Raw genomic sequence first — 18080 nt, 5'->3', positions numbered from 1 at the left:
ATGGGTGGTCCTGGAAACAATTCCCCTCAGATACTGAGGAATGACTGTACCTTTTTTCGGTGTACATTTCACGAGTTTTAACACGTATATAAATTGTGTAACCACTACTGTCACAGTCAGGATTCAGAACAATTACATCACTCTAAAAAAATTTCCTCATGCTGACCCTTTGTAGTCCAACTCTCCACCCATCCCTTATCCCTGGCAAGTATTGATCTGTTCTCCATCTCTGTAGTTTGGTCTTTTCCACAGTGTCATGTAAATGCAATCATAGTATGTATCTTTTGGAGATTGGCTTCTTTACTCAGCATAATGCTTTTGAGATTCATCAATGTTATGCATGTATCAATAGTTCATTTCTTTTTATTGCTGAGTTGTAGTCCACTATATGAATGTACCGCAGTGTTTATCCATTCATCTGTTGGACAATTGCATTGTTTCCAGTTTGTGGTGATTAGGGATAGAGCTACTATGAGTACTTATTTACAGTTTTTTGTGTGACTATAAGTTTTCACATTTCTGGGGTGAATACCTAGGAGTGAGATTAATGGGTGGTATGGTAAATGTCTGTTTAACTTTATAAGAAATTGCCAAACTGTTTTCCAGAGTAGCCATAACATTTTTCATTCTAACCAGCAATGTATGAGAGTTCCAGTTGTTCTGCATCCTTGACAACACTTGTCAGTTGTTGTTTTTATATTTTTGCTGTTCCTAGGTAGTGGTTTTAATTTGTGTTTTTTAGAATGACTTATGATACTGAGCGTCTTTTAAGGGGCTTGTTTGCAATCTGTGTCTTGCCTATTCTTTTGGATTGAGTGGTTTGTTTTCTTATTGTTGAGCTGGCCTATATTGTCTTCCAGTCTGAAGCATATCTTTATTCTTTCAGCAGTGTCTTTCAGGGAGCAGAAAGTTTTAAGAAATTAAGTCTAACTTAATTTCTTCCTTTATGGGTCATGCTTTTGGTATTATATCTAAGAGTGCTTCATCTAAACCCAAGATCTCAAAGACGTCTATGTTTTCTACTAAAACTTTTATAGTTTGACATTGAGAAATGATCCATTTTAAGTTAATTTTTTATAAGGTGTGTGAAGTATAGGTTGAAATTCATTTTTTGCCTATGGATGTTGTATTAAAATTATACCCACGGGACTTTAATTTATAGAGGTGACTGAATGTTGACATAGAGAGGTCAATGTCATTGAAAAATGAATTACTTAGATTTCCTGAGAGAAGGCACACACTATGCCACATAGGGCCATAAAGGTACCAGGTTTGGTGAAGCAGAAGCAGGAGTGAGGGGAGAGTTGAGTATAAAGCCTTTATTGGGGTTTCTGGGGAAAGGCAGGGTAAGACAGGATAAGCAATAAAGAATTGGCTCGTTTGTGTAATTTCAGTGGGCTTTAGGGAATAGGGATGGCCTGCAATTGCTTGGTACCTGGCCCTGGGATGATTTAGGGTAAGGGGAAATATTGGCTTGGTGTGTGAGAGTTAGATAGAGATGGTTGGAGTTGCATATGAAAGACATGCATGTTCCCCGGCTAAGAATAGTCTAGCATTGGGAGGAGCAGTCTCTCCCCAGCCAACAAGCTTTTTAAGATATTAAAACATCATAAAATACAGAAAATTAAAAAAAAAGATTAATACAGATGTCCACTTGTTCCAATACTGTTTGTTGAAGACACTGTGCCATCGCCATTGAATTGCCTTTGCATCTTTGTTAAAAATCATTTGACCATGTTTTTGTAGTTCAATTTCTAGTTTCTCTGTTTTGTTCCGTGGATATATATATATGTGTGTCTATCGTTTTGTCAAAACACTACTAGGTTGATTACTGGTGTTGTCTAGCAAGTCTTAAAATCAGGTACTGATTTTACTTTATTCTTTTCAGAATCGTTTTGAGTGTTTCAGATCCTTTGACTTTCATAAAAATGTTAGAATCAGCTTGTCTGTATCTACAAAAAAATCTTGCTAACATTTTGATTGGAATTGTGTTAAATCTTAATCAGATTAGGGAGAATTGACTATATACATAGCATTTTAACTATGAGTTTCCAATCCATGAACACAGTATGTGTCTCCATTTATTTAGGTAAATGATAGTTTTAATCAGCATTTTGTAGTTTTTAACATGTAAGTCTTTTCCATGTTATGTTAGATTTAAGCTTATGTATGTAAGTTTATTTGGGGGTCTGTTGTGAATGTGATTGATATAAATAAATACATGATTAATGTGTACATGTGTATATGTATCTATGCATACATACATACACACACTTATTTAATTTCAGATTCACTTATTCATTGTTAGTGTTGAGAAATACAAATGATTTTTGTATGTTGATTTTGTATCTTGCAGCCTTGCTATAAACTCACTTATTAGTTCTAGGAACGTTTTTTGCAGAGTCATTGGGGTTTTCTACATAAAAAATCACGTTGTCTGCAAAGAGGGACAGTTTTCTTTCTTTCTTTCAAACTATTCCTTTTTTTCTTTTTTCTTATTGCACTGGCTGGGACTTAACAGTTCATTGTTTAATAGGAGTGTGAGAAAAAATGTCTTTGCCTTATTCTTGATCTTAGGAAGAAAACAGTCTCTCACCATTAAACATGATGATAGCTGTAAGTTTTTTTAAAGATACCTTTTATCATGTTAAAGAATTTCCCCTTTTTCTAGTTTGCTGAGAATTTTATCATGAAGATCTTGGATCTTATCAAATGAGGGTTTTTTTGCATCATTTGACTGATGTGATAATATAATTTTTCTTCAGTCTCTTAATATGATGGATTACATTTGATATTTGAGTGTTCATCTAGCCTTGTGTTCTTGGGATAAGCTGCTCTTGGTTATGATGCATTGTTCCTTTTCTCTATTGCTGGATTCAATTTGCTAATATTTTGTTGAGTATTTTTTTTCTTCTCTGTTAATGAAAGATACTGGTGTTATGTTTTTGTTTAGTTTAGTTTTTTTCTTATACTGCCTTTGTCTGGTTTTGGAGTCAGGGTAATTCTGGCCTCATAAAATAAGTTGGGAAATGCTCCTTCCTGTTCTATTTTCTGGAAGAGATTGTGTATAATTGGTGTTATTTCTTTAAATGTTTGGTGTCATTCCCTGGTGAAAGCATCTGGGCTTGGAGTTTTCATTTTTGGAAGATCTTTCACTATGTATTCAATTTCTTTTGATATAAGCCTATTTGAGTTAGTTATTTCTTTTTAGGTGAATTTGGGTATTTTGTGGAATTAGGTCCCTCCCTTTCATCTAAGTTGTTGTATTTATGTGCATAGAGTTGTTCATAACTCTTATCCTTTCAGTGTCTCAGTGTGCTGTAGTGATATCCTTTCTTTCATTCCTGATTTTGGTAATTTGTGCCTTCTCCCTCACTTCCTCTCTCTCTGGTTAGTCTGGCTACAGGTTTATAAATTTCATTGATCTTTTCTGAGAAACAGCTTTGGATTTCATTGGTTTTTCTCTAGTTGTCTTTTTAAATTTTTATTTCTGCTTTTTATTGTTTCTGCTTGCTTTGCGTTTATTTTGCTATTCTTTTTAGATTCTTAAAGGTAGAAGCTTAGGTTTCATCAAGACCTCTGCCTGTTTAATACAAATATTTAATGATTTAAATTTCCCTCTAAGCACTACTTATCTACATCCCACAAATTTTGAATTCGTACTTCCATTTTTATACAGTTCAAAATATTTTCTAATTTCCCTTGAAACTTCATATTTTACCTGTGGATACTGTAGAAGCTTGTTATTTAATTTCCAATTATTTGAGGATTTTCTGGATATCTTCCTGATATTGATTTCTAGTTTAATTCTGTTATGGTGAAATAAATACTTTGTATGATTTTAATTCTCTTAAATTTGTTATGGTTTGCTTTATGACCCAGGATATGGTCTATCTTGGTGCCTGTTCCATGTGTGTGCACTTGAAAGAATGTGTGTTCTACTGTTGTTGGCTGGAGTATTCTGTAAATGTCAATTAGTTCCTTTTGGTTTATGGTGTTATTTATTTCTTCTATATCCTTGATGATTTACTTTTTATTTATGTCAATTATTGAGAAAGGAGTTTTGAAGTTTTCAATATACTGTACATTTTTAATTCTATCAGTTTTGGCTTTATATATTTTGAATCTCTCAGTTGCTTATATATTAATGATTGTTATATATTCTTGGTGAATTGATCCTTTTATCTTTATGAAATGTCTCTTTTTATCCTGGTAATTTTCCTTGCCTTTTATTCTACATTATTTAATATTGAGAGAAGTATTTAATTTTTCTTTTTATTATTTTTAGTATGGTATATCTTTTTCCATTTGTTTACTTTTAATCACTATATTTTAAATGAAGTTCTTATATAGCATATTTTTCAGTGTTGATTTTTTAAAAATCTGTTTTGATGATCTCTATCTTTTAAGTGAAATGTTTAGACCATTTATATTTAATGTAAATATATGTTCAGATTTAGGCCTACTATTTTTTATTTGTCTTCTATTTGTACCTATTTATACCTTATGTTTCCCTTCATCTTTTGCTGCCTTATTTTGTATAAATTGATAATTTTTTAGAATTACATTTTAATTCATCTATTTATCTATTAAAGATTTAATCTGTTTTATTTATATATTAGAATTATATTTTAATTTATCTAAAAGGATTATCTAAATTTTATCTCTTGTATACATTTTAATTTATCTATTGGGTCTTTGATAATATCTGTTTATATACTGTTTTTTGTTTAAATGGTTTCTCTCTCTCTCTCTCTCTCTCTCTCTATATATATATATATATATATATATATATATATATGAACTTTTCAGTCTACTTAGAACGAGTATTTTACCAAATTCAAGTGGAATGTAAAAACTATACCACCATATAAGTTCCTTTACTCATTTTGGGTTGTGCTTGATATATGTATATTACATGTATGTACATTGAAAACCTCACCAGGCAATCTTATAATTTTTGTTTTCAAAAGTCTCATATTTTAGAGAAGAGAAGAAAAATAGTCTTTACCCAGATATTTACCATTTCTGTTATTACTCTTTCACTCCAAAGTTCCATCTTCTCTGTGGTATTATTTGTCTTTTGTCTAAAGAACTTCCTTTCCCATTTCTTTTATAGTTGGTCTTCTGGTGATGAATGCTCTTGGTTGTCTTTCATCTGAGAATGTCTTTACTTCTTCTTCATTCCAGAAGGATATTTTCACTGGTTATAGAATTCGGTTCTTTTCTTTCAACACTTTAAAAATGTTATTCTACTGCCTTCTGGCATCCATAGTTTCCAATGAGAAATCTATAGTCATTTGAATTAGCGTTCCCCTATGTGGCATGCATTGTTTTTTGTTTTGTTTTGGTTTGGTTTTTTGGCTGCTTGCAAAACTTTTTCTTTATCTTTGGGTTTCAACAGTTTGATTACAATGTATTTGGGTGTGGATTTTGTTGAGTTTCTCCTATTTGGGGTTCCCTGAACTTCTCGAATCTGCAGGTTCGACTTTTGCAATATTTGGGAAGTTTTTGACTATTTTTTCTTCAAATATTTTTTTGTAGCACGCTCCCCTCTTCCTCTAAGACTCTAAAGACTCAAATGTCAGACCTTTTGTTATTATCCCACAGGAATGTGGAACCTTTTTTTTCCCCCAATCTTTTTTTCCTCTTGTTCTACTGATCTAGCTTCAAGTTCACTGACTCTTTCCTTTGTTATCTCCATTTTTTATACAGTCAATCCAGTAAATATTTTGTTTTGGATATTATATTTTTCAGTAGTAAAATTTCCTCTTGTTTCTTTTTTATATCTTCCAATTCTCTGCTGAGACTTCAGTCTTTCCACGTTTTAATATTGTTGGCCCATATTTCTTGAAACTGTTATAATATCTGCTTTAAAGTCTTTATCTGATAATTCAAATAGCTGAGTCATCTCAGGGTTGGTATCTGTTTATTATCTTTTCTCTTGTGAGTCACTGAGATTTTCCTGGTTCTTTGTGTGACAAGTAGTTTTGGATGATATCCTAGACATTTGCAATATTACCTTATATGACTCTGGGTTTTCTTTATAACCTGTATTGAATGTTGATTCTTAAAAAGTTTTGCAGGCATTTGATCTAGCTAGGTTCACTCTTCAACTCCTAAGGGCTCCCTTCTAGGTCTTCTGGCTGGGAAACTGTAGTCAACCTAGTCTGCTGCTTTAAGAGCCAAGTAGGGGAAGGATAAAGAGAAAGAAAAAACAGGAATTTCAGACCCCTCACTCTTCAGACCACAGTTCATCCACTTATAGAGAATTCCCCTCTGCTTATAGAGAAGAGTTTTAGATGTCTATTCTGCTGCTACTGCCATCACTGCCACTGCCATAGGACTTCATCTTAGGGCTTGGGGCTTGCTTGGGGGCTGGGGCAGGAGAGAAAACAAACATACAAAAGAAACCAAAGGATTTCCCCCACTCTTGCAGTCACATTTATTTGAGTAGGAGCTGTGTACTAGCTGGGAAACACAGTAGCAGAAAAAAAATAACAGGAAGCATACCACTAATTGGTCATACCTTGATTTGTAGTTTATTTCCACAGTCTACCTGCTACCATTTACTTTTCAGAGCCCTCAGATAGCTAATCCATGCATTCTGTCAAGGGTTTTTAGGAAAATTCATTGAGAGACTGTGGGAAGTGAGCTTATTCCATCTGAATCAGAAGTCTTCCTTAAAATGTTTCTGGGTTTTTAAAATAGTATTTCATTTATTTATCAAGTTCTGATTAATTAATATGTGGTTAATTTACAGAATCAATTTTAGTAAAATTATTTAAAAGAATTACAAAATCCCAGGATCCAAAATTCCCACGTAAATTATTTAAGCCAATCTTTTACCTTTAACAAGTCCTTTTCACCTCAAACAGTAGCTAATGGTAGCTAAGATTATGTGCTTGCCAGTGCCTTAAGCTCTTTGCCTTCATTAACTCATTTAATTTTCACAGAGTCCTACTAGGTAAAAACAGTTGTTTTAAGCTCCATTTTACTGATGAGGAAACTGAAGCTTAGAAAGCCTTTCTTCTCAAAATGTATTCCTTGGACCAGTCACATTCTCATTCCTTTGGGAGCCTGTGAGGAATGCAGAATCTTGGGTTTCAGCCTAGACTTTTGGTATCAGAATCTGCACTTTGAACAAGATTCCTTATAATATGTATTTGTACATTAACTTTTTTGGAAACACAGGTTTAGAGAAGTTATAAATAACTTGATATCAAGGTCACCCAGCATGTAAGTTGTAAAGCTAGGATAGACCCTGGTTGAATAACTTCAGAGCCTGTGCTCCTAAATACTATGCTGTCTTGCTGAATGATTACTTAGCCTGGATTTGAACAGCTCCAAAATTAACATGATGTTTATATTGAGCTAAAAAAAGATCTGTTTTCTTGTGGACCTTTCAAGTTGTACTGTACTGATATAATCCCTCTTCCATAAGATAGTACTTTAAATATTTAAAGGTAGTTATTACCTCCTCTCCCTGGATGTTTTTTTCCAGGCTAAACACCCCCAAATCTGATTACTTTTCTTCATGTGACATGGTTTTGAGTTCTCTCACGAGCTTAATCTTGTTTGTCTACCTCCCTCTTAAAAAGTGATGCTATTTGGTGATCCAACAATTATGATTTCTTTTAATTTGATGTGATATAAACAAGAAGTTACCTAATTTTGTATATAACATCTGTATTTATTAATTCCTACTATTTATTTAAAAGAAATGTAAGACAGATACCTGCCCTCAAGGAGTTTAGCATTTATTTAGGGGGAGAGAATTAATACATCTGAAAAATTGGAGAGCAGTACATATCAGTGTATGAAGTAGACTTTGACGTTAAAGTTCCCCAAACTTGAACAAATCCCCAAACTCCTGAAAATCACTACAGCATGTAATGTATAGAGACAGTGTGTAGAAAATTTCTCTCTATATATTTGTGAGCAGAATTTCTTACTAGCTGGAGTTCTTTTGAACCAGTTTAGTCAGTTTTACTTATTCCGTATGGCAATATTCACATGAAGATCCAAGCAGATACCAAATCCAACGTTGAGTTTTTGAATATTGGTGTTTTTTCCCAGGTAAGAGCCATAATTTTCTCAGATTTCTTTATGTTTTCTTCTCCATCAAAGCAGGAGAATTGGGGGATTTTGGTGACTTATTTTGCAACACCATCTCTCAAACTGTTTTTAAAAGAATTTTATTTTCACTCTAGGATATGTTATTGTGCATATCATTGCAGAGAAAACAAAATTATTTGAGATGTAAAAATGCTAGACACAGTTATATTCACTCACTGTCTTAAGAAAGATACACAAATCAGTTTTATGTCCCAGCAAAATTGTAAGTTATATCATGAACATCAAGAATTACTCCTGAATATTCAAAATTGTCTTGAATTATGAAGTATTGAAGGGTATGGGATGTAGATCATAAATACATTACTAAGTGAGAGGAAGGAGAAATTACCAAGTCAGTCACTAAAGACCTAATCAAATCAATGGGCTTTGAAGAATGGGAAACATTAGCACAAAAGTTTTTCCTTTTGCTTTAAAGAGTATTCAAGAAAAATGTATCTTTTAAAAAATACAGGATAGAAAATTATATTGAACAAAAATTAATTTTTAGATTATTGCTAATATATATGGGAGAATCTGTTCCCATTGATTTGATATTATGGCATATTCTGTTTCAACAACTGTCAGAAAAATGTGTGCTAATCTATGTGTCCATGGAATAGCTAAAAATTAGATGTAGGTGACAAAAGCTGGGCATAGAGTTGGAAGTCCTATGTGCTTGAGTTAGCAGTACCAGGAAATGTGCAGAATTTCAGTATGACCTTGACTGATAACACATTCTACTACTATTCATTTGGTCATTTCCCCTTTATGAAGCACTTAGGACACTGTGCCACACATTGGGAACCTAGAAGAAAAGGACCAAGTCCCTGACTCAGGAAGGGATTGGGGGACAAAAAGAGCTTAGAGGCATGATCGTTTTTGAGGTACCCATGAGCCACCCCAGTTAAGATGCCCAGCAAGTCCTGTAGGATCTACCCCATGGGGTCCTCAATCTTTAGCATTTCTGTTAGGTGAGGGAGAAGGCTGAATCATTTAGGGAAAAGAGATTTTAAGATTGGGCTTCCAGTATATATTATTGCTTAAGTCTTTATTATTAATAAGTACCCAGAGACAAACATTCAGCAGATGAGTGATTATGCCAGTATATTCATTTGGCTTTTTAAATTATTGGTGTTTCTAACTGGATTCATAGAGCTTATTAAAAAGTATTAAAAATGAACATACAGTTAGTTACCTTTACTCAAGAAAGTAAGTTCAGTTTACGATTAACTGGAGAATTCCCTGATTGTAGCTAATTGCTGGACTTAAACTTTACCATCCACAGTTTGAATTTCCTATGTTCCTTGAAAGAGGGCACAAACAAGCTATTCATTTATGTGCACTCTTCAAATACTATTTATGCTGACTCTTAGTTATCCTTGGAGAATGCCTGTCTATCTTGGAAAGGACTTAGAGGCTAATCAGAAGTTCAACATATTATCTGGTATAATCAAGAGAGATGAAAGAGGAAACATGGCAGTCTTTGAAATAACATTAAGCCAGTTGAAATTTGGCATTCATTCACATTTCCCACACAGGAGCCGGTGTGGCATTTAGAAAAATAAATCAGATCATGTTATAGCTCTTAACACCCTTTTAAAACCTTCCACTGGCTTCCTTCAGTTGTACTTAAATCCAGACCCCTTACCTTGGTTTAGATTACATCTTCCCCTTCTGGCTTCATCTCAAACTGAAATGCCACACTGACCTTTCATCTGTTTCTTGAGCATGACAAATTCTTTCTTACTCACTTTTGCCCTAGGATCTTTGCACTACCTCTTCCGTTTGTCTGGATTGGTCTTCTCCCTGAAACTTCACACTGGCTCTTTCTTATATCAGGTCTCAGTTTAGATGTTACCTCTTCAGAGAGTCCTTCACCAAACTGTCATGTCAAAAGTACCCTTCTGCAAGCATATACCTGGTCATATTCCATAACCTGACAATATTATGTCGTATTTGTAGTAGTTTTCAGTACCAGAAATGATCTTATTTACTTAGTTTGTCCTCTCTCTCCAACACCACCCTCAGGAAAATGCAGACTCTTATGAGGGCTGGGATCTCATCTGTTTATTTGCCGTAGTATACCCAAAGCCTGGGTTTCTGTGAACATGAGAGTAGTTAATTCATGTACAGCTCTCAGAATGGATCTGGCATATTGTAAGCACGCTCCAGCTGCTATTGTTGTTGTTACTATAAGTGGCAGTAGTGACAGTATATTTAGGCATTTGTAGAAATTCAGTGGAATAATGTATTTTGAAGAGAATCAGGATAGTGCCTAATTATAAAAACTGAGCACTGTAGGACACATTATAAGTATAAAGCATTTCTATTTGTAAAGGATTGAAGAAGTGAAAGTCAAAATAACAGTGTTCTTTTTTTTTTTTTTTTTTGGGATACGCGGGCCTCTCACTGTTGTGGCCTCTCCCGTTGCGGAGCACGGGCTCCGGACGCGCAGGCCCAGCGGCCATGGCTCACGGGCCCAGCCGCTCCGCGGCATGTGGGATCTTCCCAGACCGGGGCACGAACCCGTGTCCCCTGCATCGGCAGGCGGACTCTCAACCACTGCGCCACCAGGGAAGCCCAATAACAGTGTTCTGATTGGAATATTTTTCCCCGTGTTTTTCAGTTTAGACAGTTGTGGTCAGACCATCAGAACAGAGCTGGGGATCCTCAAAAGCATATCTGTCTCCTAAAATTGTGAACCATTAGGGACATGGGGTTGTGCTTTTAAACGTTTCAGATTAAAGCCAGTTTTGCCAGAAATGATTGCTCTTAGGTATTGGATTAAAACTACTTTCTTTTTTTTTTTTCTGATTTAGACCTGGTACTGAGTCAGGCAACATAGTGTGCTCTCAAGGAGATTCACTGTTGAGCTCTTCACTGTGTGACCTTTTTCTTGGTGCTGTCACTTGAAATAAATGTGTATTTATGCAGCATTCTCTATAACATGAGTTACGTTGCCTTTTGTTTCTATCTGTTCCCACAGGTAACAGTTAACCTCTTCCAGATGCAACACCTGCAGGCTGCCTCCCTCGCGAACAATTTACAGTCTCTCTGTGATGGTGCCAAACTCTATGACCCAGGCCAGGAGTACAGTGAGTTTGTCAGGGCCACGAATTCAGCTGAGGAAGAAAAAGTTGATGGGTGAGAATTAATGTTAGGTGAAATTATTTCAAGGCATAAAACCTTTACTCCTAAGTTTCCTATCTGGTGTCAGGTGGTGTTTTTTTCTAACACTGGTAGAATTGACTTTAGAACCTTCTGAATTTTTAAAATATTATTTAAGATGTGACTCACTTAAGAGTAAAGTTTTCCATTTTAACACAGAGCTCAGTTCTTTGAGATTTAGAAATCCTTTGAGAATGGCAAATCATGGTCATATCAATTTCGAATGTCCACAAACTTAACAACCTACATTTTCCACACAGGTTATACCAGAAGAGTTTAATCATGATATGAATAGTAGACTGTACTTTTGCTATTCTTTTCTGTGTTTCAGCTGTAATAAATACAAATGATTAATAAGTTTTATTCACATCTCTTTTAAGAAGTTCAACAGTATAATATGGTTTGTTACTAATATTTAGTTAATTTAATTACTCTGTTCATTAAATTAACAGATTTTCCTGAAAATAGAATAAAGTAGTCATGCTTCTGAATGATGAGTTTTATTTGGGTTTTTCTTAGGAATGTAAATAAACAGTTAACAAATACCCCTCACACTCCTGGATATGGACCTTCCGACTCTTTAGAAGATGTTGTGCGCCTTCCTGACAGCTCTAATAAGATTGAAGAGGACAGATGCTCTAACAGTGCAGACATATCAGGTAGTGTTTTACATTAAAGAGAGCACTAATTTATGAAAGATCAAATTGTTTAAATGTGATCATTAAATGAATTGCAGCTCTGGAATTTAAAAGTCAGGCCTTGAATTGTAACCTTATGAGGTTTTATTCACAGTTGTGAGCACTGTGCTTGTCTTACAGTCAGTTGCTTAACACTGTTAAAGAAGTTTGACTTGTCTCATTTTAAATAATGTCAGTGTTTTGAAACACTTATGAAATTTGTCTGTAGCCAAGTTTGACTTTAAATATTCTTTTCTTAAAGGTCCTTCTTTTATAAGGTCATGGACATTTGGGATGTTTAGTGATTCTGAGAGCACTGGAGGAAGCAGTGAATCTAGATCTCTGGATTCTGAATCTATAAGTCCAGGTACATAAGTATTTAAGTCTAGAGTGAAAATTCAATGACAGATTAAAATTTTCCTTTTGGGGAATATTTTTAACTACCTTCTTTTTTTTTTTTTAATTGATGTATGGTTGATTTACAATATTGTGTTAGTTTTAAGTGTACAGCAAAGTGATTCGGTTATACATATATTTATGTATATATCTGTATACTTTTTTTGATTCCTTTCCATTATAGTTTAGTACAAAATACTGAATATAGTTCCCTGTGCTATACAGTAAATCCTTGTTGTTTATAACTGTTTTATTTTTATAATGAACTGTCTCATAGAGAGGGGTTTGTACATATATGTGTACAGTTTAAATAAAAATAATAGAACAAACCCTTATGTATTCAACACCTAGCCTAAGAAATAAAACATTATTAGTATATTAGAAGGCCCCTATGTATACCTCCTTGATAACCTTGCTCTATCACCCCCCAGATGAGCCATCATCCTGAATTTTGTTAATCTTTCCCTGGCTATTTTAAATGTTTTAGTACTTATATCTAGTTGAGCTTTGCCCACTTTGGAATAGTAATGCAGATGAAATCATACTATTCTTTTGTGACTTCTTTCATGCATCTTTTTTTTGAGATTCATATTGATATGAGAAGCTGTCTTTATTTTATACTGTATACTGTATGCTGTATAGTATTCCGTTTTATGAGCGTAAATGTGATTATCTGTCTTTTGGATTGTTTTGTAGTTAATTACTATAATGAACTGTACAGTTAACAACAGTTCTTGTGCCTGTGATAATTTCATTTTTTATAAATGTGCTTTAAGGTACTTTGATAGTCTCATGCTCCTTAGAGTGGCAGAATAGATGTTTTGAACTGTCCCTTAGTGGCTTCAAAGAGAATAACTTGCCAGACGTAATACAGCTAGCAAGAGAAGAAGGTGTCACTTGAGCCCTTGAGATTATTACTTTCAATGTTCTTTCTCCTCCGCTTTTCTACCAGAGACTTCTCCCAGTCTTGTTCTTCCTGGCTAAGTGTCTTTCTCCTAAGATCTTGGCACTGCGGGAGATAAGTTAGGATTTAACCTACCTCAGAGTCCAAGGCTTTGTTTTTTTGCCTGATGTTCTACATATTACAGAAATTTTATTCATGTAAATGAAGCCCTTGAATTTAAAGTTAGAAATGACTTCCATGCCGTACTGGGGTTTATAGGCAGATTGTCAGCAACTACTTTGAGTCCTACTTTAAAATTATTGCTGTTCAGGGACACTCTGGAGATGCAATCCTAAATATTTAACTGAATATTTGTAATTAGCTTTGTAAAAACAGAGTGGTTCTAGCTATCCCCAGAAATTAAGAGACAGTCTAGAGCCAGCTGTAAATTATTTGGAATCCTGTAAGACTTCATGTGGTAAAGACAAAAATTTGGAAACTGGTCGCATGATGAATGGGTGAAGACTGAGGGATGCATAGCCTGAGAAAGAGGAAACCTGGGGACGTGACAGCTGTTCTCAGACATTGAAGTGTAAAAGGGTGAGAGTCAGCGTGCTTGTTTGCTCCTTTAGGGAGACATGTGACCAAGAGCTGGGATTTATAGGTGGCAGGTTTCTGCTCAGCAATACGAGGAAGTCATTTTACAGTTAGAATAGTTCTAAAATGAGCATGTGGTCTCATGATTTCTTAGTCATTGGAGGACACATTCAAAACAAAAACTAGATGACCGCCTTTTAAGCATAGTTTGAAGGCAGGGGGAATCTTTTGGGAGAGATGTGGTTTAAATAATTTGTAAAGCCCTTTCTAACTCTGAACCTAAGACTGTTAAGGGCTTGAGTTAAGTGTAACCTTCCACTTAGACACAGCCCTGTGTGTAATATCAGCAGGGAGCAAATAAACCTCATTACCTGGTCGGGCTGCTTCCAAACATGCTTTGAGACACATGGCAGAGTCCTTGGCTGACAGCTTGTATCCCATGCTCTGCTCCCTGCCAGGATCATTGGTCCTGGTTCCTGGTCTTCTGTCTTACTGGCAACATAAATGTGATGGTACTATTGTATTGCTATATTTGTAGATTTGTGTTTATTTTAGAAAGCTTTAGGTTACATTGTAAGTATTTCTTTATCATTTAATTCAACAAGCATTTAATGACAACTTTACCATTGTGCCAGCTATTCTGTCAGACATTAGATATAAGACTTGAATAGAAAATACTCCCTGTCCTTGAGTTTATAATCTCTAGAACTTACTATCAGAAGTTGACAGTAAGGTTCATTGGAATGTGTGATCCTCAATTTTAAATTTATTTGGAAAAGTCACATTTGGCTCAATTCTCCTTTGTTCCCAAGAGTATCAGAATCCCCTGTATCCAAAGTCTGTGAATGGAAGCAAATGTTTACATTGTAGCTAATATAATAGTATGACGTGCGTTATTCAAAAAATGTTGTCACTGCCCATTTCTTAAATTCTACAATGAATTTTCTTTTAGGAGACTTCCATCGAAAACTTCCACGAACTCCATCCAGTGGAACTATGTCTTCTGCAGATGATCTGGATGAAAGAGAGCCACCTTCCCCTTCAGAAGCTGGTATTACACTCACCTGAATCAAGTTTCCACTAAACCAGTTGAATCAGTAGGATTGCGTGATATTAGGGAAAAAATAGTATGATTTAAAGAATTCCTTTACTGTGTATTTTTAAAAAAGGCATTATGGTGGCTTAAATATATCCCAACAAATTATGTACAAGTATGGGTTGATAATGTATTGATCAAATGTTACAAGTAAAAATATAAGAATAAACAGCAAAACCACTGGAGCCAAAATGTATTAGCGTGTTGATAAAATAGGCTAGATATTGTGGTCTTTCATAAATCTAATAGTGACTTAATTGTTCAGAGTGTTGCAATACATGAGACATTCTAATCATGAGAATTTCTATATGAGAAAAGCTTCTTCAAAAGAAATAGTGTAAGAAGCTAGGCGGGAAAAGTAAATACATGTACTTCTCGAGGGCAGGGAAAGTTGTGGATGCCGAAGGGTATAAAAGAGAAGTCACGTTAATGGCTTCATTTGAGACCTCCAGATACCTGTTCTGGTATCATTTTCTTAAATAGTATAAGAACATCTGACCTCTGGTAGGACTTTTTTTTTTTTTTTTTTTTTTTTTGGCTGCGTTGGGTCTTTGTTGCTGCACGTGGGCTTTCTCTAGTTGCGGCGAGCGGGGTCCACTCCTCGTTGCGGTGCGCAGGCTTCTCACTGCGGTGGCCTCTCTTGCTGCAGAGCACGGGCTCTAGGCGCGTGGGCTTCAGTAGTTGTGGCTTGCAGGCTCTAGAGCGCAGGCTCAGCAGCTGTGGCTCACGGGCTCAGCCGCTCCATGGCATGTGGGATCCTCCCGGACCAGGGCTCGAACCTGTGTCCCATGCATTGTCAGGCAGACTCTCAACCACTGCGCCACCAGGGAAGCCCTCTGGTAGGATATTGATAGATAACTAGCTAGTATTACTTATAATTTTGTAATGAATTGAGAATAGCTTTATCTTTAACGCAAATAATGCTGACACACTAACCTCATATAGCTAGTTTTATTCCAAGCTTTCAAAGCGTCATTTTCTAAGAATGTAATGCCACCTGTGTAATAAAGGACGTGTTAATAACTGTAAATTCGCTGATTCTGGAAACATTATGCCATGCTATTTTAGAAGTATCTTATTGGTCTGATGGTGATTTTTACTCGTAGCTTAAATGTTTGACATATGTGTGCCTTGTAAGAGATCTGTAAGTTGGATGCTTATTTTGTTATTATAGTAAGAGCTTTTTGTAATCGTATTTAAAGATTTTTTTAAATGTAGTATCATATGGTATAATTTTTCTGTAGTCTTACAGTTCTTACGTACTATTCTACTTCTGTTACAAGGACCCAATTCCCTCGGAACATTTAAGAAAACTTTGATGTCAAAGGCAGCTCTCACTCACAAGTTTCGCAAACTGAGATCCCCCACGAAGTGCAGGGACTGTGAAGGCATTGTGGTATTCCAGGGTGTTGAATGCGAAGAGGTGAGGTCTTTCTGGAATTACATTAGCCCTTTTATGCTTTTTGCTTGGAGCAATGCTTTTTGTTATTCATTCTACCGATTAGGATCTTTTGCAAATGTTTTTTGTGTGTGTGTGTGGTACACCGCCTCTCATTGTTGTGGCCTCTCCCGTTGCGGAGCACCAGCTCCGGACACGCAGCCTCAGCGGCCATGGCTCACGGGCCCAGCCGCTCCGTGGCATGTGGGATCTTCCCGGACTGGAGCACAAACCCGTGTCCCCTGCATCAGCAGGCGGACTCTCAACCACTGCACCACCAGGGAAGCCCTGCAAATGTATTTTTAATAAATTGAACCACGGTGTATTTTCTATAATTTCATATTTCATTTTGCTAGTAAATGTATTTCAAACACCACAAGCAATACCTTTTAAACTCATTTTTGTTCTGTTACCACTCTACCTGTAGTTCGTCCAGTTGTGAATAGTTTTAAGGTGAGTTAACCATTTTAGACTTTCATTTTCTTGTAGTGTCTCCTTGTTTGTCACCGAAAGTGTTTGGAAAATTTAGTCATCATTTGTGGTCATCAGAAACTTCTGGGGAAAATACACTTATTTGGAGCAGAATTCACACAAGTTGCAAAAAAGGAACCAGATGGCATCCCTTTTGTACTCAAAATATGTGCCTCAGAGATTGAAAATAGAGCCTTGTGTCTACAGGTACATTATAACTTTTAAAATTAAAAATTTTTAAATGTAAATGTGATTTGTTCTAATGATAAGGAGACATTAAAGGAGAACAATGCTCTCAGTTTTTACTAAATAACTGAATTTATTCAGATTTATTTGGAAAATATTACCTCATTTGGTCCTAGTTTTTTCCTAAAATATTTAGAATTGAAGTAGACATTAAGTATATTTAGAGGTCTGCATTTAATCATTTGTACTGAAGCAGAATTTTGCAAAATTTTTTCTCTTTTCTTCTCAAGGGAATTTATCGTGTATGTGGAAACAAAATAAAAACTGAAAAACTGTGTCAAGCATTGGAAAATGGAATGCACTTGGTAGACATTTCAGAATTTAGTTCACATGACATCTGTGATGTCTTGAAATTATACCTTCGGCAGGTAAAGTTTTTAGCCTTGAAATTTACCATTAAATAGAGCAAAAATATACTTTGCGGTTTGCTGATGTTTGCCTCACATATTTTTTTCATTGACATAGACCATGTTAATATCTTTCCAATTATTAATGTACAGATCAAAGAGTGTATAAAATATATGTACAATTTAAAGGCCCATAATAGTAAAAACTCATTTTCCATCACCTAGCTTAAGGAAATAAAATATCACTATACATTATAGAAGGCCCCTGTATGCCCCTCCCCAGTTGTAGCCCACAACTCTACCCAGTGGTCTTTCCTAACCATGTCAATACCTCCCTCTCTTTTCTTAATAGTTTTAATACCTGTTGTGTATTCCTGAACAACATATCATTAAGTTCTAGAAAACTGAGTAGAAAGCATAAATCTAGCTGTTTAAGAAAAGTCCACCATTCACACTGTTATATGAAGAATTCAGCCAATAGAACAGTGTCTGGGTCATAGTTTGGCTTTACTTTCATAGATATTTTAAAATAACTATTGTGGGAGGTTAGTAGTCAAGGTGTGAATGCATTCAGGGAACATGAAGTTCACCTTAGTTGGGGGGCAGGGCTATCCTATAAGCTAGGTACTGGAAATTCAGCAGG

The 18080-nt window shown here is 35.4% G+C and overlaps 1 protein-coding gene across 1 annotated transcript in view; it reads left to right on the top strand.

Annotated features, from left to right (window-relative positions):
- Positions 1-18080, top strand: part of ARHGAP29 (Rho GTPase activating protein 29) — a 75787-nt gene that overhangs the window by 48487 nt on the left and 9220 nt on the right. Inside the window, exons 13-19 of the mRNA XM_007468109.1 lie at positions 11105-11262; positions 11806-11945; positions 12226-12330; positions 14792-14890; positions 16219-16358; positions 16863-17051; positions 17321-17458. Of these exons, the coding sequence (XP_007468171.1) occupies positions 11105-11262; positions 11806-11945; positions 12226-12330; positions 14792-14890; positions 16219-16358; positions 16863-17051; positions 17321-17458 (969 nt within the window). The remainder of the gene's footprint in view (positions 1-11104; positions 11263-11805; positions 11946-12225; positions 12331-14791; positions 14891-16218; positions 16359-16862; positions 17052-17320; positions 17459-18080) is intronic.

The sequence above is a fragment of the Lipotes vexillifer genome, unplaced genomic scaffold, assembly GCF_000442215.2.
Source record: "Lipotes vexillifer unplaced genomic scaffold, Lipotes_vexillifer_v1.1 scaffold905, whole genome shotgun sequence".
NCBI lineage: Eukaryota > Metazoa > Chordata > Mammalia > Artiodactyla > Lipotidae > Lipotes > Lipotes vexillifer.
This window is presented reverse-complemented; position numbering and strand designations above follow the sequence as displayed.